The sequence below is a fragment of the Misgurnus anguillicaudatus genome, chromosome 6 (genome assembly GCF_027580225.2).
Source record: "Misgurnus anguillicaudatus chromosome 6, ASM2758022v2, whole genome shotgun sequence".
In the NCBI taxonomy this organism is placed as follows: Eukaryota; Metazoa; Chordata; class Actinopteri; order Cypriniformes; family Cobitidae; genus Misgurnus; species Misgurnus anguillicaudatus.
In genome coordinates this window covers 19,041,212-19,066,389 of record NC_073342.2, presented here as the reverse complement: position 1 = coordinate 19,066,389, position 25,178 = coordinate 19,041,212, and the positions used below count along the sequence as shown (strand labels likewise).

The following is a 25,178-nucleotide window of genomic DNA, read 5'->3' as shown; positions in this document are numbered from 1 at the left end:
AACTGGTGTAATAATTAAGGACTTTGCTGCTGTAACGTGGCTGCAGCTTTGCTGCTGTAACATGTTTTTTGCTAAAAAAAAGCTGAAATAAGTGCATTTTTGTGAAGGAATTTTACACGAAACATACACAGAGTTTAAAATTAGTAAATAACGTTTTGGGTTAAGTTTTTTCATAAATTGGATAATCACGGTATTGCAGATTAACATAAAAATCATCAGGAACATGTTTTTATGCAAATGTTTTCTCTTAATTGACAAGATAATTCTTCAATGGCGGGGAAAGAGTTAAGAAAGGCTGGTAGATATTTTAAATTCGCCATTTATCCTTTGTAGCGCAGTCTTTAAACAAGCAGATTCAATTAAATGCAATCTGTGCAGAGGGTTGCAAAAACTCAACAACATGTCTCTGACAACATGAGGCCAGACTGTGGAATGGGAAATGATGAATATCAAAAGTTTTCTGCACAGCTTGAACAACAACCCTCTGAGGCAATCTGAACCGAGCAAAGGGACAGACAAAGAACAGTTGCACGCGGCGTATCAAAGATCATCTCTGGCCTGTTATCTATTATTCATTTCATACAATGTTTTAGAGAGAATAAGGTTCGAGTGGAACCCCTGGTAAGCCAATTAGACTTTACAGAGTCAAAAACATAGCAGCATGTGTAACATTTTCAATGTGTGGGACTTATGAATAATTTATTAAAATAATTTACACTGTTCACCTCACTAGTGCAGCACTTTTTACAATGCTGTCTAGACTGAGCAAAAATTGATTTGAGTCAAAATATCTGAGCAAATTAAACAAATATTAAATATATGTCACATTCTTATCTTTTAAAGTGAAGTACAGATTTCTTCTTACTTTTACCATTCAACACCTCAGTAGAATATAGTGAAGCTCGTAGAAAAGCTGACCTTGTTTTATGCCACATAGTTACAGCATTTGGACAATTTAATGACCCCTGAAAGCCCGAAGAAAGCACTATGGCCTGCATGCCCTTGAGGTGTTTATGTGGTCTACAAATCATGTCCAAGTTCTTATATATTTTCTTTATATGAGATTTAAAGTTTTAATACAGCATAATATGTGTTCATGTGCATTCATCAAGTCATTTTGATTGTAAATAAATGTCAAATGTTTTTTTTTTTTTTTTTGGAAGGGGGGAGCATGCATTTAGCTCTTTTTATAATTTTAGACTTGAAAACATCATGAATTCCAGTGGAAACCTTTATAGAGGATAGAAGCCTTGTGTTTTACATGAAATACTGTTTGATCTCAGTTAGGTGTCATATAGACGGTAAAGGATAAATTTATGATAGCTCTGTAAAGAAATATTGTTTTTTTATTTCAATTGTGTGGATCTTTCAGTCTTACAGTGTTCCTGACAGATCTGCGAGAACAAGTGTCATGTTTAATGGTAAGGTTTGATTTTTTGTGTGGAAGGGGGGGGTGCTCAAAAGAATCACTGATCAAAGGAACGAGATGTGAGGAACAGTTTCAAAAGCAGATGGGCTGGATCTTCATGTCCACTTCAGACAAACAGGCCAGTTCGTCGTTCACAATATCATGCAGCTAGTGCAAGCATTCATTCATTTGAAAAGCTAGTTGTTTTAGTTTTGACCCAGATAGCATTGGTTCGATCCTAGCGAACACACGTGCCTATTGGTAAAAAAGGTAGGCTACGCTTTGAATGCGCTGTAAATCGCTTAATGCCAAATGCGTAAATGTAAACAACTGTGTGAAGTTTAGAGTAGATTATGTTTCATAAAAAGTTAAATAAATAACCAGTAAATTACCTTAGTTCAATTCATAGCTAACGCGTATTAACTATAAGTTACACTTAGCAAACATTAGGCTACTGTGTAAAATTAATGTACGATGTTGGCTATTAAATTCTTACCTGACTGCCAAATCTCTCAGCACAGTGTTGATTCATGCTCACTGTTTCCTCCTTTTTTGGAAAACGAAACATTTTTATTTTCCACAAGGTATTTGTTTCAGAGGTCCGTTTAATCGCTAGCCAGAACATAACGTTAAACAAGCGCAGACCGGAAGTTAATTTTCGTCCAGACGCATCACCGCAGCAACGCGAGTGCGTCTATGCACATATAGATCAGTGGAAGTGTGTTATTTATGTATTTATGTATTTATTTTCAAAGCATTTTCTTATTTTCTACACAGTTGAAAACAAAACCTTTCAACATTAATTTAACCTACGTCCAGCAGAGATAGTTAAGCTAAATTTCCCTTCATTTTCTCATTTCTCTATTCTAGACTTGTGATTTTAGAGTAGCCTAAATATAAGTTACATATATAAACGATTTAAGTAAAAGTAGTTTCCCAGGTAAATTTCTGTGGTAAAAATAATTTCCCATCTAAAAATAATGTAATACTTGAATGTACCAAAAATATACTTAAATAGGTAAAAAAATATATATAAAATAATGTATCAAAAGTACATTTGTAGTAGGCTACATGGTTATTTTGTGCTAAATAAAAGTGCAAAAATTATACACTACAAATATACTAATTAAAAGGGTTGTTCTAATAGTAGCTTACTTTAGTGCACTTAAAAAAAAAATACTAAATATCACTAATTGTGTACAAAAGCCTTGGAGTCGTAAATAATTCTAATCAATCAGTGTTCAGGATGTGATGTCGCCACGGGAGGAGGAGTTGCAAATCGGGTAGAGTGACTCACAGTGCACGTGAGAAGATTGAGAGTTCAGCATCTGTATTTAGTCAAAGTGTTGCAAGACATCGAATTAAAGTTGTACTGGGTTACAGTGTGCGTACATATGCAGTAAGTGGTAATCGTTTTATATATATACACTTTTATAGATGATTATCATTAGTTATTATTAGTTTGTTCTACCTACTTGATTCCGTGTATTCACGGATATTCCTGTGATGTCTTTGTTGTAAGATATTCAGAAATATATATTGTATATTATGCTATTATTGCAATTTAGTATTTATTATGATGGGTGCGCGTTATAAGATGAAACTTAATCAACGTCGTAATTATATCTTTAGCATATGTCCAGACATGTTGTTGTTAAGATGACTTCATGCTGTATTCACGGATTATGTCGCCCTCTAGTGGGCATTCGAGCATAAGCACCCATGCTTTAGTAATATGTTTTTGTTAAATTTAAATTATTGTGTGTTATTTAGTTTTAATGTTTATTATGGAACATTTGTATATTTATCTCACTAAGTTTATTCTTTAATTCATTTCAGAAACCACACACACATATATGTATACTCAAACAGTCTTCATTTAATCAAACATAAAACAAACCCATTGAGTGCTCTTGTTCAATATTAAGATCTCATTCACTTCTGGCAGACTGCCTACTGTGTTTCACACCCCTGAAATTTAACATTACAACAAATCCCTCCATTTCAATAATACTTAAATAGATTTTTAGTATATTGAAATAAATGGTGTGTAAAAATAGCAAAAAATAGTAAGATGTTTATTTAAGAAGTATAAAAACTAATTCTATTTATATCAAGTACAAAACTGGTGCATTAAAATAACACATCTACATGTAAACTCAAATTATTTGTGTTTAGAACAAGTGAAAAAAAAATGTCTCTCCCCGTCGGGGAATCGAACCCCGGTCTCCCGCGTGACAGGCGGGGATACTTACCACTATACTAACGAGGAGTGGGGGTTGATTTATCGTGACACCGTAAAATATCGCACGATATTTACCCGCAACTTCTATTTTTGGCCTTAAAGTTCAGGTTTTAGATGTTATAATATTCGTCTGTCCATTGAAAATTGCTTAATTTGTTTACTTTAAATTCATACTGCGAGTTTCCCCACGGTTTAATGTTGAGCTCTTATTCTTAACGAAAGTAAAACACTTGCGCCATCTGCTGGAGTGTTTAAGAAAATATTTTGGTCCTCTTGACTTCTCATTAAAAAAAAAAAGATATCAGAGGGAAATACATTATACATGGTCCACTTTATTATAACTTTGTCTTAACACTACAGAGAAATACTAAGGTTTGCATACACAGTAAGGCCAAGGGTACATTTGGGATGATGTAGAAAATCAAATTCTGATAAATTGCTAAAAACAGAAGCACACACATGAATGCTGAAAATCAATGAAATAAATGAGTATACTGCAATACAAAAAGACAAATTCATCCAATTGACATGGTACATGTTATATATGCAGAGTTAGATGCTCCTTCTGAACATCTAGGGGTACATGCAAGATGTTCTGTACAAATAATCCAGACTGGATTAAATTAAATCAGTCAACTAGGAATGATATAACACCCGATACACAATTTGTAATTGTGTTCGTGAGTGCATGAACATAAAGCACTTTATGTATCAAAAATAAGACACAATAAAGTCTCTCATGCCTATACTAGTTTGAATATATTCAACAATTTTATGTATGCCCACTACAGGTCCTGTTAAGATGCCAAAAAACAAAGCCAACGTAACCCTCTCGTGCCTGCAAGCCTTACAGCATCAGCTTCCTGTCCGGGTGCTCAGATCGGCCCGTCCTCTGATGTCTCGCTTCCAAGTGTTTGCTTTGTACTCGGTCAAAGTGTTGGAGCAGATCACTGTAGTCTATATGAGGCTGAGCTGGTCGTTTCTCTTTAACAGGTACCTTTATATCTTCTCTGTAAAATAAAAGTGACACTATAAAGCAGTACGTCTGGATACAATACAATACAATGTATGTGGACGCACCCTTCTAGATTTTAGGTTTGGTAATGGTAAGAACTATGGAGATATTTACTGTACTGTACTGTAAACAGATTATAAGATTGTCTAGTTTGTTCAGTGGGATGCTGGTACTTACACGGTCCTCATAAGTTCAGGGTTTGGCACGCAGCTGAGCCGATGTGACAGTAGCTGAAATGCCTGACTCTGAGGAAGCAGCATTAGCAGGCCATACAGAGCTTTGATCAGATAGGGGTTGTGCTCTACGTCAAGTAATTGAAGACGGAGATCTGTAAAGGCACGAGTGTAAGTGTGATACTCAATATCAAAAATGTTTTACTTCGGTTTAATGATCACGACTTACAGGTGAAGATGGGGCTTTCAATTAACTGCACAAGTTTATCCACCTCCATGAGAAAATCCACAGTCACCTCAAGATCTCCGCTTATCAGTTCAGGTCAAGGGATTTACTGTGAAATTAGGAAATTTAGCAAATAGAGTCCATATACATTTGCAGACCATGCAATAAAGGATACAATTTTTGGATGAGGTCATAAGCATGGTGATAATTCTGCGTGAGAAAGCAGAGAGACACCGTGGCCACCGGATTGTGACACCAAGAGCGATACAGGCAACAAAAGAGCGCACAGCTTTCCTAAAGGGTTCAAAGAAAACAATGGTGATGACTACAGTTTAGATACACTTTTTGACTAGGTCTCATCTGGCAAGCAACCTTAAAACGTTGTGTTACCTGTGTGCGCAGGTCTTTGAGCTGGTTTCTAAGCTGAAAAAGTTCAGCAGAGGTAAGCAGAATAGTGTTAAGCGTCTGCACCATGGTGGAGGCGAACTTCAGGTCTTCCTCCTTTAGCAAGATGTCCGCCATGGAGTGAAATATGTTTTCCGCATGGAGGAGGAGACATAGCTGCCTGATAAGAGACGAATCTTATCAGCGCTTGTTTAGTAAATGAGTTGTATGCTCAAAATTACAGGGATTACAAACAGGGTTCCCACAGGTCCTTGAAAATTTGTGAATTTGGGAAGGCCCTGGGAAGTTTTTGAAAATATACATACATAGATACAGGTCATTGAAAGGGCTTGAATCCATTTTAGGCAAGAAGTTTCCTGGAAAAGAATCCAATCCAAAATGTAGTGTAGGATAATATCATAAAAATACTAGACTTTTTAAGCACACGTGCTAAACTGTTCACTTTAAATGCTTATATCTTCTGTATGCCAATGTTGATTCACACCAAAATGTTTTTTTTGCATAGTTTTGTTTGACACATGAAAACGTCTCCGGTTACGTATGTAACTGTTGTTCCCTGAGAAGGGAACGAGACGCTGCGTCTCCCTTGCCATACTTCCTACGTTCCTGTAACGCCGTCTTTGGCAATATTAGATAGCGATATACTTTCTGGCTCCTGCGTGACCCTGTCTCTGTCGTTAAGCCTCACTATTGGTTGAATTTTATATACACATTCAAACGCACTTACCACTGGACGCATCCACAAAGTGTCACCACAGTGACGCAGCGTGAGTTCCCTCAAAAGAGAACTGAAACAATGTATCTTAAAAGGTAACACGATGTAACCCCGCTCTCACTTGAAATGTGTCCCCACATTTAGTCCTTGAATTTGAGGGTATTGGACCTGAAAGGTCCTTGAATTTGAAGTTAGCCAAGGTGTGGGAACCCTGTACAATTTTCCTGGGAATTTCATTGGGCGGTTTACCTGATAATGAAGACCCCCCTCATTTCTAGAAGTTTCCTTTCTATACTGAAGCGTTTGAGCAAATTAATCATGAACTTGTAGAAGTATGAATTCATGCTGGGGGTCGACGGAGATAAGTCTGCCATCTTGGCACCTGTCAAATAAAGTGTTTTTTAGATTTGATCCTGCTTGAAAATCCAGTCTCTATTTATGAGATTAGGAGCATCAAAGTTAATATTAAAGATATCGAGATTATATTTATACAGAATGTTCTTTATAATTTTTATGTAAAAAATAGAAATTATACTCACCGACCACCACCTTATCTCTGACCCCTCCTGGAATATGGAGCTCTGATTTGGTATCCGAGGTGTCACATGATCCAGAGGTGTCCGTCTGTCCTGCTGGCGATGATGCAATCTCGGCTAAAACCTCCAAGTCTTTTAATATCACCTGTGAGAGTTGATGGATTTTTATATTTTTTGGCCTGTTTTATTAGCACGGAGATCACATTTAAATGCCAACTACTTACTTCATCCGACTCATCTGAGAGAGTCTTTAGTAACATGGGGAACAAACTATCCGTGTGCTTGAACATCTGTTGGGGAGATACGTTCAAATAAGCATCACATGAACCGTTGAGGTGTGTTTATTGAAGTAATATATCCGTGTTACCTTGCGAGGGGTCTTGATGTAAAGATGGTAAAGCCACTTCAACACAGCAATGCGAGTCATCATGCCAGTGGACGAATCGTGCAAATGTCTGTCTAGTACCTGAACTATGCCATCCAGATCCAGAGTTACTGCAGACCTGTCAGAACTTCAAAATGTATGGTAAATGCATCTGATCAGAGATACTGACAAAATGTCCGTTATATTTACTCTAAATGTTTTACATTCAGTTAAAGGCGGGGTGCATGACCTCTGAAAGCCAATGTTAAAAAATCACCTAAACAAACACGCCCCTACCCCAATAAAATCTGGACCTTCTTTTGATAGACCCGCCCCACACATACGCAACCCAGGCAATGATTGGCTACAAGTGTGGTTTTCAAAAATCACACACCACGCCTTTAATTTGTTTTAATTATTATCTGCGTCTTTAATGTGTTAAATCACAAAACAAATATGTAATTGTCAATGCATACCTTGCTGGTGTGAAGAAAGAGATGTTGCTGAAGCCCCCAGACTCTTGAGACTCATTCAGAGAATCTAAATAGACAGTAATTAGCATATGTCAATTAAATATATTTTATTTAGTGCATTTTAATGTAAGCAAACTAAATAAATGTATTACACATTGAAAATTAATTGAGTAGTTGTGCATAAAGAAAAACATGGATGCATTGGCCGGGAATCGAACCCGGGCCTCCCGCGTGGCAGGCGAGAATTCTACCACTGAACCACCAATGCTTTCCTGAAAACCTCTCGTCGCCCCCTGGCTTCCAACATGAAACCCCGTCATATGGTGCACTTACCATCTGACGTCACTAGATTTTTATCAGATTCTGTTTGCTTTTCCTGAAAGCTAACCTTCGCCCCCTGGCTTCCAAGATGAGACCAATCATATGGTGCACTACTGCACTTACCATCTGACGTCACCAGAAGGGAGATTTCTATCAGATTCTGTTTGCTTTTCCTGAAAGCTAATCGTCGCCCCCTGTCTTCCAAAATAAAAACACATTTATGTCCCACTCACTTTCTTTCTTTCTTTCTTTCTTTCTTCATTGAAAGCCAGGGGGCGACATGCACATGACAGGAAAGCATTGGTGGTTCAGTGGTAGAATTCTCGCCTGCCACGCGGGAGGCCCGGGTTCGATTCCCGGCCAATGCATCCAAGGTTTTTATTCTTCTCACAAGCTTATATACCCACCACCACAAAGCATAAAACTGTATTTTATAAAATGAATAAACAATTAAACTTACCATTTAGATCCCCCTCTTTTTTAGATGACGCATCATCACTAGGAGGGGAAGATTTGGTCTGTGATTCTTCATCATCTTCATCATCCTCAGGCGTCACAAGCTTCATCAAGCTATGATTACATGCACTGGCGACCTCTTTTGTACCTGGCATATAAAGGAAAATATCATATTTAACATATATACCATTTTAGCCTCATTGTGTAAATATCAGGTATATAACATGAATCGTACTCTTTTTCCGATCATCATAGGAAAGGCAGGGCAACACGGCTGTCAGTATTCCAGAGGAATAAGGCAAAACTACTCTTCCTGCAAGCTGAATAAATTCTCTCATCCATGTCATAGCCGTCAACTGAATGAGATCATTAGCTGGAAAAAGTCAGAATTAAAAACAAATATTGGTAAAGGTTCCAATTAGCATAAACATGATAACATTTGACTTACTGGATTTTGATTCATCAGACACTTGACAGTGAATAACTAAGATGTTGGCCATTTCTGCAAACTTGACACTGGATGGATTCTTCTTAATTTCTTTCAGGAATTCCCCCAAAACCACCTCGCACCTAATAAACAGCCTTTGTTAATAGTGTATTAAACAAGAAGAAATATGAAAAAAGGAATTAACACAGAAAAGGGGGAAGATGCAGAGATGATTGGAAATATGAGACATACATTCGCCGGATCTCTTTGCTGCTGTCTCCAAGGATCTGAAAGAGTCCGTCTAGAATTTCTGGCAAATAGTCCAAAAGGTTGATATCGGGAACCGACTCCAACACATGAATCTGAATCAAACAAACATCACATTAAGTTGAATGTGTTCTTAAAGATGACTGCGATTATGCCAGGACGTGTTAGGTGCTCAATTTACCCATGAGATAATGAATTGGCGGGCATATTGGTTGTTCGAGTAAATCCTTTCACGCAACAGTGGGACAAAAGCCACTAGGTCAAATTTGTTGCTTTCTGTTACAATGTCCTGAAAATAAAAGAAAGACAAGCAAATGCTAACTAGACGCATAAACTTTTTTTAATCATCATGTCATGTACCTATAAGAATTGCTTAGCCTGGCACGTATGCAACATTTTATAGTCACCTTAAGAAGCCGATCCAGGAGCTCTGACCCACTCTTTACATTCGGGTCTGGATCGGCAGCAAGCTGTAGAGAGCAGTATGTGTAAGGTTTAGAAATATTTAACTGAAGAGCATTTATAAAGGAATTTTATAGCATACAAAATAAATGAATTGTGATGGAGAAGAGCTGACGTAAAAAATATCAATACACTCACATACAGAAAGGTTTTAATGGTCTCTTTCATTACATAACCAAACGCTTTTCGATAAGTAAGTAACATACATGGATCTACACATGAAGAATCATGTTTACCTTGCTAAGTCCATCAAACAGCACATTAAAGTGGGGCAGCACCGCCCCCCTTGCAACCTTCACTATATTGTAAAGTGCCTCACAGGCGTAATACCGGAGACGGCTGTCAGAGTCATTAAAACACGTAAGAACCGGATCAATGAGTTCCTTTAGGTACAATCCAGAATCCTGAAAAACACAACATGAAAGATAAGATAAACAAACAAGATACCTCTCACAGAGAGCACCATTGAATCAAGGACCTTAAAATCTGCACATATCGAATCTAACGTTCCCATACTTTTCCCAAGGCAATAGAGCATGCGGCCAAACCAATAAGACCCCCTTTCCTGCTGTGAGGGTGCTGGGAAAGCGCAAACTCTGCGGCCAAAATCTGAATGACATGTCGGATCTGAGCAGAGTTGTTCTGGGCTACAAATTCCCGTACAAGCCTGTTAAAACAGCGAGAAAGAAATTTTAAAACTATACAAGTAAATGAGTATAAAAGTATAATATTTCATATTTAATTAATGCACTTATATGTATGTAATAGAATTAAGTGCTGTTTGGAGATCACTGGACTGTGGACTGTTGATCATAAATTGAATAAAGAGATCACATGGCCTGTCAGATGATCTGCCATCCTTTACAGTAAAGTAACACATACCATACCCCATCCCTAATAACTTATTAAAAGTGCTAAATTATCAATTGCATGCAAATGCCTGTCAGTGGCATAACATCCCAAATAAAAAAATACTTTGGTATACTTTATTATTTACTAGTGTAAGGTTCATAAACAATATAACATCAAGGAATTTTACTACTAAAGCATACAGTATTTTTTATGTGGGATGGGATTAGTGTGACAGCAACTGAATGCAACTCTCAATATTATATTTGTGTGGTTTAAAAACACATTATTATTGATATTTGTCCCATATATAGTAATGGATAATGACTTACTTTTCGATTTCAAGCGCTGCCACCTTCCTCTTCTCGTACAGCTTGTCGTTGAGGGCTCGCACAATGTTTGGAGTCAAGGGAGAAAAATCCTTTTCTGTATTCATTTTTCTAACTATCACGCATAGATCAGTATTGTAAATAACTACTGTTCACCTTTAAAAGCAGCTAAGTGAATTTTCCAATGAAGAGGAACAGTTGTATTATAATATAACAATTACAAATGTATCGACGGAATAAATGTATCAATGTTTCATCCGCGAGCTATGTATCATCATTCACTCCTTTGTTTTATAACAGACAAGACGGTGATGCTAAATCTGTTTCGACATCAACATAAACGCCGGACTTTCATTATATGCACCACTTATAAAATAACTGGACCTGCTTTTTGCGATATTAAACTTAAGACAGCGATGTCAGAGATGAGATGCAGTGTAAAATAAACACTCCTTAGTTCAACATCTTTCTGTGAATAAACAATTTAAAGTAAACGATCCAGTAAATCGAGATTAGATCGGATGATAGCGAAGTTAGTCGCGATGTTTCCTCCAGAATGATGACACTATCACATCGCAGTGTTTTTAATGCAAGTAATGGGCTGAAGCCGCCATATGTCCCCGGCTCACATGACTTCCTACAAACATCAGTGTATGCCTGAGAAATCGAGCGCCGATCAATGGATTTGTTTTGATCGCGTCATACGAGTCACATGTTTTTCAAAAAAAAAAGAAAAAAAAGAAGAAAAGGTGGTGTGTTGGACTTCATAAGGCCATGCGCAGACTGATTGACCGATGACATCTACGTATCGCGAGATGCGAAACCATTAATGTACTCTCGCGATACTTTGCTGCTATAGGCTAATCAGTCTGCGCAGCGTCTCATTCATTCAAATTCACCGAATAACTACACAAGAAAGATGAAATATAATTAGTGAAATTACATCTGTGGAAAAAAATCTAATATAATTAGTACTTGAATTATTTCACTCCCAGAAATGTTGCTTGGTTGTAAAGTCTTGTTTTCTGTCAGCAGGTGTCACTAATCAAATTAATTTAGCCTCTCCCAGTCCCCACTGAAGTATTTAATCAATATTTACTTACTCCTGAATCCTTTCATGCGTAGACTGCATATTACATACACTACCGTTGCAGTTTTCTAAAAATTTCTACTGACTGAAATTAGAATAAATAACTAAGTGTCCGCAATAAAGGACAGGACAACACAAATGGCACACTATCACAATTCAAAGGTGTGAACCCTAACATTACTGTGGATCAAACGCAGACAATACGATTTTATATTTTAAAATAAGCAATTTTACTCCCACACAGGCGTCCCTGCTTCTTCTAACTTTACTGTTAGCTTTTGGATGGGTTTCTGGTAAGGATTGTGTTATTTCAGTCAACTAACTAAAAACATTTTGCTAACAGTTTTGTTAAATTCAAACAGGTGAATGTGATGTCTCGCGATGTACCGACCCGAGCACCTGCGTGTTGTCGCAGGGAAAATGCAAATGTGCATTTGGCTACTTTGGAGATTTCTGTGAACAGGGTAATGCAGAATCTAACGTTAGTACTAATACTCTCTAAATATAATTTTTGTTCAAACGCTAAAAATCTTTTTTTTAAGTCGCAACAGTAAATGTAACGTGTGAGAAAGAACACATGACCATACTTGTGGATGAAGAGTTCTTCAAGTACTATAATGTGGGAGTAGACTGTCTTCACTTACCTAACAGCAGCTGCCGTGCACATAGAGAGGTCATCTCTGGATCAGCTTACTTTATTGTGCGTACACCAATGGATCAGTACACTGCATGTGGAGGCAAACCTCTGGAGGTGAGCGTGACTACGTCCCATCTTTATTGTCATTTTAACTGCATATGCCTGTCTGACAAGATAAATCTTGTTTTTTTTTTCTTTTAACAGAAGAATATAACGCACGTTGCATACTCATTAACACTGATGTCTGAACCACCTACTTACGGGAAAATTGTGAGAGATCCAGTTGTAAAGATCGAGTACAAGTGTGTCTATCCGTACATCCGTAGACTCAGCCTGGCATTTCCCATTTTTCATTTTTCCAGGTAACAGCGTTACAGATGTTAAAGCTGAAAAAAGTGTAAATCCGCTGTTAAGTACGTTTAAACATTTGTGTCAAAGATCCCATTATCTTGTTCCGATTGTCAATGGTAAGCTTGTAATAGGCTTGTTCGACTTCATCGCGTTCCGCAAGAACCGACAGCCGGATGACGTCAAAGTTCCGCGAGAGTGATTTATAAGTAGGGTTCTCTGTATGATTTCTCGAATCGCTCTCGCGGTACTTTGACGTCATGTCCTTGTCAGTTCTTGCTGCGCCGCATGTATTTTTTTTCCGCTGCGCCGCATGTATGATTTCGCGGGAAACGTCGGTTTGACGTCAACACGTAAAAATAATCTGCAATTTTATGTTGCTAACAGATATGGCGATTGATACTAGAAAACATTTACTTGTTTTCTGACATTAAAAATGTTAATGTTAGTTACTATAGTAAACTGTAGTACATTATTAATTGCTACACTTTTGGTTAATGTACATGTTTAAATGCAATAGTATATTGGAGTTATACTACAGTTTACTACAGTAAAACAAAAGTATACTACTGTTTTCTGTTTAGTAGTGCTTATGGGATGACTTTCTGTAAATTTCTCTTAAAAAATAACTTCAAACACCTTGTTACATTGTATGTTTTATCTGTTGGTATTAAGTGAGAAAATGTTTAAAGTCGATGAGGTTGATGCCAAAGTGGAGATGAGTTTGTTCAAAGATCACGCATACAAAGAGCCCTTCACCAGCGCACCTACTATTAAACTTGGGGATCAGGTCTTCATCCAGATTAAAGTCACCGATCCAGAAGATTTCTTCAATCTGAAAGTGAATGACTGCTGGGCCACTCAGTCTGCTCAACCTAATAATAGGTCAGGCTTTACCCATACACTGCTAATAAATGGGTGAGTTGATTGCTTTAATTTCTGTAAATTTTTATCAAATATTTAATGAAACATCTGCATTTTCAAATATTTGTGGACGTTTTGTGCTTTTAACATCTCCAAGGTGTGCAGATGACAAAACAACATCATTTGTAAATGGCACAGACTACGTTGCAGGGAAAAACGGTGAGGGATCAGTTGTCCGCTTTTTCTTTGATATGTTTCGTTTCGCGAACGAGCCCCACAGTTTTTACCTGCACTGCACTGTGCACCTCTGTACACAAGAAGATGGAGCATCTTGTATTCCTGTAAGCATATTATTCACCGGTTGCCTATGCATCCTATTCGATTTTTTTCCTGATGTTTTGTTGACTTGATCACTGTTGTTTAGGAGTGTAAATCTATAGCCAAAAGAGAGGTTGTCATGGATGAACAACCGGAAGGCCTTCTGTCATATGGACCAATCAAACGGGAGGTACCAGACAGACCTACTACAAGTAAGTTTAATAATGGCGCGCATGTCTGTTTCTCTCCAATTCATGTTTTAACTCCATGCATTAATTCATCTTTAGGTCTCCTGCCATTGCTTGTTCCATTGGGTCTGATCTGGGTTTTGGGCATCTTCCTTCTCATCTTGATCAGCATTGCTAAAGCTGGAAACAGGCGACACATGACAAATAGTTAAAATATTAACCCCGTTTCCCCAGACAAATAGTGGTTTGGGTACAATATAAGCAAGCGAGTCATGCTCACCTCACCATGTTGGAGGGCTCAATGAATGGCCCTAAATGAGCACTGTATGTGTTTTATATAGCAAATTTAATTTCCAAATCAACTTGAAAGTGGTGTCCTAAGATTGATCTATCACAAGCACATAAATACAACTGTCTACAGTACTCAATATAAACAACAGGTGGCAGTGAGCTCTAAAACTGTATCAACATTTGCTTATAAACTGTTTTGCTTCTGTAAATAAACATATTTCAATGCAGTACTCTTTTTGACTCGCTTTAAGTAACTTATATTAGTGCTAATTTGATAAAGTAATGCCATGTACAGTAGTAATAATAATAGTGGCAGAGTAGCGGGTGCGGCCGCGTGCTGCAGATCAGCACGAGACCCTCATGAGGTTTCATGCTCACATTTGGTGTACTGCAAAATATTGAGGCCCATATCTCTTTAATCGGGTACACGCCGGTCTGGTCCTCACTATTTCCAGATGGATTTAACCGGGCGACACATCAATACGATGCAGCCAACTATCAAGTATTGTTTTTCTACAATATAGCGCTTAGATAGCCAGTTCGGGTCAACAGTACAGTATAGTTTTAAACGACGAAGTGTGAAAGCCACTGGAGACGATTTCAAGAAAAACAATCGCCTTTTTGAATGCGACTGACTTTGACTGGATAAAGTGTCGAGGACAACTGTGGACACTGTGATTTTACGCGTAACTATGTAACGGATTAAGAAAAATCAAGTTGGTCAATTTGTGGGTGCGATGAGGGAAATGACCGTGTTTTGATGATAATAGGCTCTATATATCAGGTTGTGATTTAGGATACGTTTCTGGCGGAAGAAGCTCTGTACTGTATTTCGATACTGTAAGTTGTGCGGTTGTCCCGGTCGGGCGCGGAGAGAGAGAGATGTCAGCCCGCAGGAGCAGCAGCTGTTGTCGGTCACTCAGGACGATTTTCCTCCTGCTGTTTGTCAACATTGCCGGAGCGGCTGCTGAAGATGATGAATTCAACGCTGAGGTTTGAATGATATCTAGTACACCCCTTAGAAGAAGTTATGATTTTATTATAATAAAATGTAGCTAAGCACATTTGTATTACCATCGTTTTATTACAATTTCCTGCTAGGGTCAGCGTGTGGCAGTGTTCAATTTTTTCTACAGTTTTACCAGAAAGGTTTAATTTAAGTAAGAGATGCAATTTTTAAGCTAAAATTGTATTTTTGTGATGTAAATAAGTATGTATAATAAATATACTGCTGTTCAAATGTTTCATCTACATCTTGAGCCCACAGTCCTTTTGATCTAAAGATGTTTTTGTCAAGTTTAGTAGACAACAATATAGTTTTGCAAAAATATTGGCTTCTTTCATTACAAATTGGTTTAATGAGAATGTTTTTCAAATATAAGACTTGGGCTAAATAATAAATAAAGTGCCAATAGGAGTCCTGTACAGATCTCCTTCATGAAGGTTGGGGTGAGATGCTTGATAAAATGCCAAAAGTACATTTCTGCAAAAAGGGAAAATGCACTGTATATGTTTAATATATAACACGATTTATTTAGTCACAACATAATTTCCCAAGTTACATTTGTGTTATTCCATAGTTTTGATGAGTTTACTATCCTAAATGTGAAAAAAGATAAACAAGTAATTGACCCTAAACTTTTAAATGGTAGTGTATATTAGATTATAAATTGTTGCTTTTCCCAGGTGCTGGCCAATAGGAAAACACAGTTTTTCAATACTTTACTATGTTCTTACCGCAACGTAGACAAATTAATACATACATTTTTTTTATCAACGCATGCACTTTTAATCTTTGTACAGCGCCTTGTGAATGTATTAGCATTTAGCCTAGCCCCATTCATTCCTCAGGATCCAACCAGAGATGAATTTAGAAGCCACCATACACTTCCATGTTTTCTCTATTTAAATATGGTTACATGAGTAGTTACACAAGTATGGTGGCACAAAATAAAACTTTTGTTTGGAGCCATAGGAATGAATGGGGCTAGGCTAAATGGTAACACATTCACAAAGCACTGTACAAAGATTAAAAGTGCACGCATTGAAAAAAGATAGGTATGTATTAATTAGTCTAAGTTGAGGTAAGAACATAGTAAAATATTGAAAAACGGTGGTGTTTTACTTTAAAGCAACACTAAAGGGTTTTTGCTCTTTGCTCCCCTTACAGGTTAGAAGTGGAATTGTCCATTACCACTGTCGTAAATACTGCCAATAGCTTGCTCTGATTGGATTGTACGTCTGCGTAAAGCAAGTTTTTGTAGTTTTCACTCGAACTACAGGACCGCGACCCGACGGTTGGAAACTTCTTTAGTGCAGTTTTGGCCGATAGAGGGCTGCAAAGCGAATGTGAAAGTGCCGTTCACCCTGTTTCGAGTGGATGAACGACTGAAACTTTTTTGGAAACGTTATTTTGAGGTAAAAAAAACTCTTTATAGTGTTGCTTTAAGGGAACATTTAGTGTACTACAAAGAGTGCTTAATTTTTCTCATTGCCTACCTATACATCTGGTAAATACATCCACAGTACTGTACTAACAGGAAAGTCTGTACTAACAGGCTTACCAGCAAACAAACTTAGCAGAATATCTTCCTATTTCTGTTTATAAAACCTGAATCCAAATAATCTAAACGTGCCATAGTCTATAAAAGTATTTTTGTATATAACATGTCTAAATGCTATTTGCATACTATATTATGATACAGAAAGTGCCTATATCATGGTAGAGTCAATATAAGTGTCCAATAGTTATCCCTTTTCAAGAGTTACAGAATATTGCCTACTTTCAGTTTCTTAAAATGTTGTGTATGTTTCTTTAAGTCCTGGCTGAGGACCTATGGCTACCTGTCCCAGGCGAGCCGACAGATGTCCACCATGCAGTCAGCGCAGATCCTTTCTAGTGCTATTAAAGATATGCAACGCTTCTATGGCTTGGAGGTTACCGGACTAATGGACATGGCTACTCTGAAGTATGATTTTATTGTGATACACCCTTTAATTCTATTGACCACAGAAAACAAGAGCTCAGTTTGTTTGGGTTAATAACTGTATTCAGAGTTAACAGTGAGGAAAAGGTGAATGGAAAGATGTTTTAAGTTGTGTTATAATAATAAACCAAAATTCTCCAAGAGAAAGATTATCCAAGATTTTTTGTAATAAAAAAAAACGATTCAACCAAAAATGTCAATTATTTTTCACCCAACATATTTGCCCAAGGCAGAATATCGGAGTGATTTTTCAAGTGGATGGTGATTTACTTTCAAGCTCAAAAACTGACACTTTTAAAACACTATTTCATATGAGATTCTACCAACCAAGCACTTGCATTTAATACATCTTAAGCTCCAGTAGTTTAATGACATTGGTTTTCTCATGAGCTTTCACATTTAGAGTTCCCAGATTGTTACTATTCCTGTTTTTCAGAGCCATGCGAAGACCTCGCTGTGGGGTGCCTGATCGTTTTGAGGAGTCAACTGAAGGAGTCTCACGACGCAAACGTTTTGCCCTTACTGGCCACAAGTGGGACCAGGAAAAGCTCACTTACAGGTGAATTATACCTTGACACATAATGGATCGTAAAGATTTTCATGAATAGTGCCAACTAGAAAAATAAAACCCATTTTTGTTTGCTCTCTGCCTTTTTAGTATCCAGAACCACTCACCAAAGGTTGGCCAGGAGCAGACATACGAGGCTATTCGCAGAGCCTTTCAGGTTTGGCAGGAGGTTACGCCTCTTCGGTTTGAGGAGGTCCCGTACCACGAGATAAAAAATGGAAGTGAAGGACCTGACATAATACTGCTGTTCGCTTCTGGATATCACGGTGATATGTCTCTATTCGATGGGGAAGGAGGTTCTCTGGCACATGCTTTTTTCCCTGGTCCCGGAATGGGGGGAGACACACATTTCGACATAGACGAACCATGGACCCTAAACCAACGGGAGGGCTCAGGTGTGAACTATTAGTGAGGCTTTGTGTCCTAATTCAAAGTGGGTATTTATTACAAAGAACGCAGATGTTGACAGTTTCTTATATTTCAAAATGCTCTTCATTTTTGTTTTTGCTGGTTGTGTAATTTGGTTTTCTGCCTGTGGTTTTAGGAGTTGACTTATTTCTAGTCGCGGTTCATGAGTTGGGTCACGCGCTGGGGTTGGAGCACTCCAATGACCCCTCCGCCATCATGGCGCCGTTCTACCAGTGGATGGACACTAAACGCTTCTCATTGGCTGAGGATGACATCAAAGGCATTCACCAGATTTATGGTGAGCTCACTTTAACTGATAAGTTTGCATGTAGCTTTATATCCAATCCAAATTTAGCTGATGATTAGCTGAAATCATTGTCAGGTCAATATTGCATTTAATGACTATGAAACCAAACAAAATATCCTTAATACAATAAGAATTAAGGAGCATTCACACATACTGATTTGCACCAACAAACTCATTGAGTTTCAATAAGAGTTGCTGACATATGATGCACTGTAGCTACTAATATCGTACTTGTTTTCACTCCCTTTGTATTGAGTTTTTCCCCAGTGGATGAATTGTCAGCTTAAACTTAACCAAAGACACATACACTCGGAGGGCGAATCTGTTTTCTCCATTTAAAAAAGTCGTCCACTGCTGGACTGAATCATTCACTAAATAAATCAAATGGTCTTTATTCCACAGCTGGTGTTGGATGGATAAAGTGTAACAGGCTCTGTGTCTGCAGTGTATGTATGAATTATTAGCTACAGTAAGTGTGAAAATATAATGGTTTTGTATATTCAGGGCCTCCAGAGATCATCACCACTCAAGCAATGACCACCACAGCCCTGCCTGCAACCACTCCTAATCCAGATCCCACCACCACGGTGGCCCATCCGAGAACAACTAGGCCTTCGCTGCGACCCACCAAACCTTGGGTGCCTCCGGTTAATCCCACCAGGAGGACCTACAGACCCCGGCCGACGCAGCAATCAGATCAGGATCCACCTGACATCTGCGAGGGGGGCTTTGACACGGTCACCATGCTTAGAGGAGAGATGTTTGTCTTCAAGGTGAGAGAGAGTTATTTTTAGTAAATGCTATTTGGTTATTAGTTCATGCTAAGGTAAGCAACTATTACTCGTAATCCTTGGTTAGTATTATAATATTGGCACCTTTCTGCTACAGTTGTGATACATCAAAATAACAAAATAATAAAAGACTTTTGGCTTGAGCTTGCTATTTAAAAGCTGTTTAACAACCATGCAAACATATAGAAACATAGTGGATAGCAATGCAAAAAAGTTAAAGTTGTTTTTCTTTTGCAGGGTCGGTGGTTCTGGAGGGTTAGGCGAAACCGCGTTTTGGATAATTATCCCATGCCTATCTCCTTCTTCTGGATGGGGCTTCCCGAGGACATAGATGCTGCATATGAACGTCACGATGGGAAATTTGTATTCTTTAAAGGTCCGCGCCTAAATAATTCCAGAGCTGTCAGCAGCTGAAAGTGTTCATAGAAATATAAATCTTCTCATAACCAAATAACATGGGTGTGACATAATAACAAGAAGGCAAAAAATCATTTAATATTTCCCAGATATCAATCCACTTCTCCTTTATATACATCTGCTTTCATTGCTGTAACAACATCTTGAAGTCGAATTATGTCACTTGAAAAGGGGGGAAGGAGAATTTGGCGGCGACGCAAGACTTGCGCAGCCTGCATTGCATCAGCTCCAAATGCTTACTGATCTAGTTTCATTTTAAGAAAAGAAACCTGGAAATTTTGCAGTGTCGGTATATTGTGTGACTGCCCAAAAACATTAAGAATTCATTTTGCTTATGCATTTTTGCAAAATCCCGATTTCATTTTTTTAAATTAGTTCGAGGGGAATATTGCTTTTGTGTCACACAATGCAATCTTCTGTGCAAACTCTATGATATCATCTCCAAGTCATGCAACCCCTCCTGTTATGCTTCTCCATTAATGTGGGTTTTGTCCATCCTTTCTTTGTTTTGGTCACTCTTGCAGGAAGTAAATACTGGCTTTTTCGAGAAGCGGACGTGGAGCCTGGATACCCTCAGGACTTGTTTCGTTATGGTCAGGGAATGCCTGACAGAGTGGACACGGCTGTGTGGTGGGAACCATCTGGATTTACCTACTTCTTTAAAGGAGACAGGTAAACTTTTGACCCTTGTGAAAAGGCCAGATGTGTGTAGCGATAGAAATGTCGCTAACTCTCTGGTTTTCAGTTCGAGTTTGCATTTCTGTTAAGGGGATAGTCACCTAAAAACCAAAATTGTCATCTATTCATCATCATGTTGTGTACGATGCATGATCACTTGCTGGTAAATATCTGATTTGTGAAAGCAAATTTTGCTTTCTTTTGTAGATATTGGCGGTTTAATGAAGAATCCCGTGCCGTGGATAAAGAGTACCCTAAACCAGTGAGCGTTTGGGGGGCTGTCCCTGGCTCCCCAAAGGGGGTTTTTCTTAGCGATGATGGAGGTGAGTTACTGATGGCTAAAGGGACGGGTGCCCAGAAAAATGTCATGGCTAAATTCGAAAAACGAGAGGGAAGAAATGCATTAATCCAGAGCTAAGTGGGAAAATGTGACCTCATTGCTTAAAAACTAGGGCGCAGTAAGACATTTGACCTGAAAATGTGCTGATTGGCTAGAATCTCCTATAACTAAATGTTTGATGGTGATTCCAACATGTAGAAATTTCCAGATCCATTAACTTGGTTGGAATCAGTGGGATACGTTTATGTTGTATTATTCAGTCCGTCCAGAAAAACGCAATTATGCGATCGCATGATTTAACGCATAATCAGCCAAAGTCCGCATATTTATGAAGGGGACGCATTTTTCAAATACGCTGCCCTTTCGAAGCATAAATTGCAGATTTCCGTGCACAAAATATGCGGGGGTTGGATGATTTCATCATCCCCGCATTTTCGTAGCAAAAATCACATATATCTTAGCAGAAAGTTTAAAAATTTTGCATTTACCTCACACAAGTGCAGCCATGTCCCCTGTTGCCATGGAAACGTTATGAAGTAACATGATTATGGCCCTGTCCCAAATGGCGCACTTCCTTTCGGTCTTGTGGCCTTAAATTGCGCGTTCTCGCTTAGTCTACGAGTCCGTAGGGTGTCACATCTGTCACTTTTTACGCTTTGAAGTGTGCTCATCAGCGCCTCCTTTGCCCCCTTGATGCGGTCTTCAGCGAAGCCCGCACTGCAGCAGGCTTCGCGCACTTTGCCAACCCAGAAATCCTTGCGAAAGGGCAATCAGACCAATAAGGCGACGGAAGGGAGGAGTTCACACTGACGGGCAACTTCTCTACCTATTTCCGGTGTGATGCTCGAGTCTGTCCCAAAATTGGTCCCATTTGGGACAGGGCCTCTGTGACGTGAACAATATTGAAACGCTGCAAAAGCTGAAAACAGAGTTTGCAGGTTCCCGCTGTTTTTGCAGGTTCCCGCTGTTTTTGCAGGTTCCCACCATTTTTGCAGGTTCTCGCCGTTTTTGCAAGTTCCCGCCGTTTTTGCAAGTTCGCGCAGTTTCATTTCATAAAATTGCATAAATATCCTGCATATTCCATCGCATTTTTTTAGAAAACGTGCAGCAGGATCAAGGATTTTTGCCCGCAACAATCACCAAAAAACTTTTTTCTAGAAGGACTGATTATTCACTTGTGTATTTGTTATATTGAACTACACCAGTAACATTTTAGAAAAACGGGGCATTCATTCTTAAAGGAATAGTCTACTCATTTTCAATATGAAAATATGTTATTACCTTAACTAAGAATTGTTGATACATCCCTCTATCATCTGTGTGCGTGCACGTAAGCGCTGGAGCGCGCTGCGACGCTTCGATAGCATTTAGCTTAGCCCCATTCATTCAATTGTACCATTTAGAGATAAAGTTAGAAGTGACCAAACACATCACCGTTTTTCCTATTTAAGACGAGTATATTTTATTGAACTATATTTTATGGCGTAATAACACTTTTGGGAGTACTTCGACTCACCTGAAAAGTCCGCTCCCCTTCTCACTCTCATAATGGGAGAGGGAGGGTGTTACTGCGCCGAGTCGAAGTACTCCCATAAGTGCTATTACGCCATACAATATAGTTCCTCTTTTAAATCCGCTTAGAAAAGCGCTACGTTTTATTTTTTACCACCAAACTTGCTCGTATAACTACTCGTCTTAAATAGGAAAACGTTGATGTGTTTGGTCATTTCTAACTTTATCTCTAAATGGTACCATTGAATGAATGGGGCTAAGCTAAATGCTATCGAAGCGTCGCAGCGCGCTCCAGCGCTTACGTGCACGCACACAGATGATAGAGGGATGTATCAACAATTCTTAGTAAAGGTAATAACGTATTTTAATATTGAAAATGAGTAGACTATTCCTTTAATGCCCAACATCTTTTAATACTGCTAATATACGTCTTATCCAACTCTTTTCTTCATAGTGTTCACTTACTTCTACAAAGACACTAAATACTGGAGATTTGACAACAGGCGAATGAAAGTAGATGCTGGATATCCCAGATCTATCTTGAACGATTTCATGGGCTGCCGAGTGCACTTTGATGCAGAAACAGAAGTAAAGCCTGACCAAAGGCAGCCAGAGACTACAAACAACGATCAAGATGACTCCAAAAATAATGTGGATGTTGTTGAGGACCGTGATGGAAGTGACGACGATGATGATGATGAGAAAAAGGTAGACGTTGTTCTGAGGGTGAATGAGACAGATGAGCACATCATGACACTCATCCTGGTGACCGTGCCGCTAGTGCTGGTGCTATGCATTCTGGGAGTTATCTATGTCATCATCACAACGCTTCAGAAGAAAGAGACACCTAAAATGTTCGTTCACTGCAAAAGATCCCTGCAGCAATGGGTCTGATGGATAGACTAACACACATTTGCTCTGTTTCAGAACGTAGTGAGCTGCCTATAGAGACGGCAAATATAAATGCCACGTTGCTTTTAAAGATTTATTTGCCCAAAACTAAAGCACTTGTGGGGTTATGGTGTAGACTTAAACTAACTTAAATGTAGATCCCTATGAAGGCAGCATACAGCAAGGTCACTACTAGTCTTTGAAAACAGAGCTACTTTCACTGCCCTATAGATGATAAGTATGCACATATGCTTTTTATAAGAGATACACCTTGTTTGTTCTTTTATGGTGCTTGTCCAATCAAACCTTTTAAAATTTTGCACTTTTTTATGGTCATTTCATGTTGTGGTTCTTCTCTGTGTGTGTGTGTGATACGTTGTGTGTTTTCCTGTTGAGCCCGGACGTTTTTGGATGTATGAAAAAGCTTAGATCAGGAAATTCTTTTCTTGTCCTCTGTAAATAACGGAGGAAACCACAAACTCTGCTTCAAGGTCTTGCAGACAGCAGAGGGTTAAACGAAAGCGATGTTTAATAAATTGCCTCGCACACATTTAAGAGGGTTTATGATCTGTTCCCTGTGGAGCCCGGCCTGGCTTGCATTACACAGATGTTGCTGATTTTGGACTTTATGTAGAGGAGGAATAAGAGGGGGATGGAGGCTTGAGCCAGCCAGCATTTCCTCTGCTTGATTTCCATCGAACGTGCCAAAGAGAAAAGAGGAGGAGGGGGGATAAAACGAAGGCGTGACTTTACTGTCATCGTGACCTACATTCGTTTACCCCTCATTCTTTCTCCCCCTTCAAAGAAAAGTTTCTTTTCCTATGGGACTTCACTATGGGTTTCTTCGCCCGGCTCCAAAACATCTCCCCTAAACCTGAAGTCTTTGTTTATGTCATTCCAGGATTCGGGATTCTGTCCATCTGTGCCTTAATAGTGCAGATTATCACCACTGAACAGTTTTGGAAATGTCCTGCTTTGTTTTCACTGACCATGAGCCTAAGGCATTACCTTGCAGTTCCACAAATGTTCAGATACAGTTGCCTTACAATTTTTTTTTTCGGAAGTTTTACACGTTGCCTTTATAGGAATAGTTCACCCTTTGTTATTATGATTGCATTTTCCATAAAAAGAATTATAGTCAGGTTTCGAAAGACAAGAAGGTAAAATGCCAAGTTTCGATTTTTGGTGAACTATTTTTTTAACGTATCTCAAACCTGTGTCTTTTGTATTGTCAATATGAATGTGTGGTTTTTTTTGGTTGTTGTTAAGGTGTTTTACTTAATGTAGCCCTTGGGAGTTCAGAAACTCTCATGACAATTTTGTGTTTTACTTGATTTTAGACATTTTATATTAACAGTTGAGTAAATCATGCAGGGCATGTATTGCTTTTGTCCACCGATATTATCTGGTATGTAGCTTGCTCATAATAAAATACAGATGCGTATACAGATGTAATTGTCCCTTTTATTTTTTTTACTTCCTCTGCTGATTTTGCACTTCCTTTTGTTTCGGATTGAGAACAATACCCGCTTTAATTCATAGCTTGTGGATCTATTCAAAGCAATATCACTTGAGGTAGTGACAGAAACTTTTCCTGTTATTGTGCTGAAGGTATTAAAGGGGACATATTATGAAAATCTGACTTTTTTCATTTTTAAGTGCTATAATTGGGTCCCCAGTGCTTGTATCAACATAGAAAATGTGAAAAAGATCAACACAGTAACTTAGTTTTGGTAAACCATTTTCTGCAAGCATGTGACAAAATAGGTCATTAAAATTTGCCTCGCCTTGTGATGTCATGCTGCGTTCACACCAGCCGCGATAGAGGCGTCAAGCACGAGTTAAGTCAATGTAAAGACGGGTTGACGCGCG

The 25,178-nt window shown here is 38.5% G+C and overlaps 3 protein-coding genes, 1 long non-coding RNA gene and 3 other non-coding genes across 7 annotated transcripts; 4 read left to right on the top strand and 3 right to left on the bottom strand.

Moving 5' to 3' along the window:
• Positions 1-2,680: 2,680 nt before the first annotated feature.
• On the top strand, positions 2,681-9,352 carry LOC129433418 (uncharacterized). The gene is made up of 3 exons (XR_008640392.2): positions 2,681-2,807; positions 4,445-4,646; positions 8,366-9,352. It is a non-coding gene; the product is annotated as an uncharacterized lncRNA (long non-coding RNA).
• trnad-guc (transfer RNA aspartic acid (anticodon GUC)) lies at positions 3,609-3,680 on the bottom strand. Its single transcript has one exon. It is a non-coding gene; the product is annotated as a tRNA-Asp (tRNA).
• On the bottom strand, positions 3,966-11,549 carry vac14 (vac14 homolog (S. cerevisiae)). The gene is made up of 19 exons (XM_055192013.2): positions 10,675-11,549; positions 10,010-10,160; positions 9,730-9,897; positions 9,439-9,501; positions 9,213-9,320; positions 9,017-9,126; positions 8,786-8,907; positions 8,573-8,710; positions 8,342-8,485; positions 7,564-7,627; positions 7,091-7,235; positions 6,948-7,013; positions 6,727-6,868; positions 6,437-6,569; positions 5,458-5,632; positions 5,243-5,361; positions 5,071-5,150; positions 4,846-4,996; positions 3,966-4,663 (listed from the first exon to the last, which is right to left on the bottom strand). Exons 1-19 carry the CDS (start codon positions 10,776-10,778, stop codon positions 4,501-4,503), a joined length of 2,346 nt encoding a protein of 781 aa, XP_055047988.2. The 5' UTR covers positions 10,779-11,549; the 3' UTR covers positions 3,966-4,500.
• Positions 7,758-7,828, bottom strand: trnag-gcc (transfer RNA glycine (anticodon GCC)). Its single transcript has one exon. It is a non-coding gene; the product is annotated as a tRNA-Gly (tRNA).
• On the top strand, positions 8,179-8,249 carry trnag-gcc (transfer RNA glycine (anticodon GCC)). The gene has a single exon. It is a non-coding gene; the product is annotated as a tRNA-Gly (tRNA).
• A 215-nt stretch (positions 11,550-11,764) lies between the features above and the next one.
• Positions 11,765-14,634, top strand: zpd (zona pellucida glycoprotein d). Its single transcript, XM_055192015.2, has 9 exons — positions 11,765-11,923; positions 12,006-12,054; positions 12,124-12,225; positions 12,304-12,512; positions 12,603-12,760; positions 13,422-13,664; positions 13,768-13,951; positions 14,035-14,140; positions 14,216-14,634. Exons 1-9 carry the CDS (start codon positions 11,900-11,902, stop codon positions 14,326-14,328), a joined length of 1,188 nt encoding a protein of 395 aa, XP_055047990.2. The 5' UTR covers positions 11,765-11,899; the 3' UTR covers positions 14,329-14,634.
• A 144-nt stretch (positions 14,635-14,778) lies between these two features.
• mmp15a (matrix metallopeptidase 15a) lies at positions 14,779-24,756 on the top strand. Its single transcript, XM_055192014.2, has 10 exons — positions 14,779-15,400; positions 17,228-17,376; positions 17,831-17,953; positions 18,053-18,357; positions 18,507-18,668; positions 19,182-19,450; positions 19,706-19,844; positions 20,410-20,557; positions 20,771-20,886; positions 22,870-24,756. The coding sequence occupies exons 1-10, from the start codon at positions 15,290-15,292 to the stop codon at positions 23,307-23,309; spliced, it is 1,962 nt and encodes a 653-aa protein (XP_055047989.1). The 5' UTR covers positions 14,779-15,289; the 3' UTR covers positions 23,310-24,756.
• The last annotated feature ends 422 nt before the right edge of the window (positions 24,757-25,178 follow it).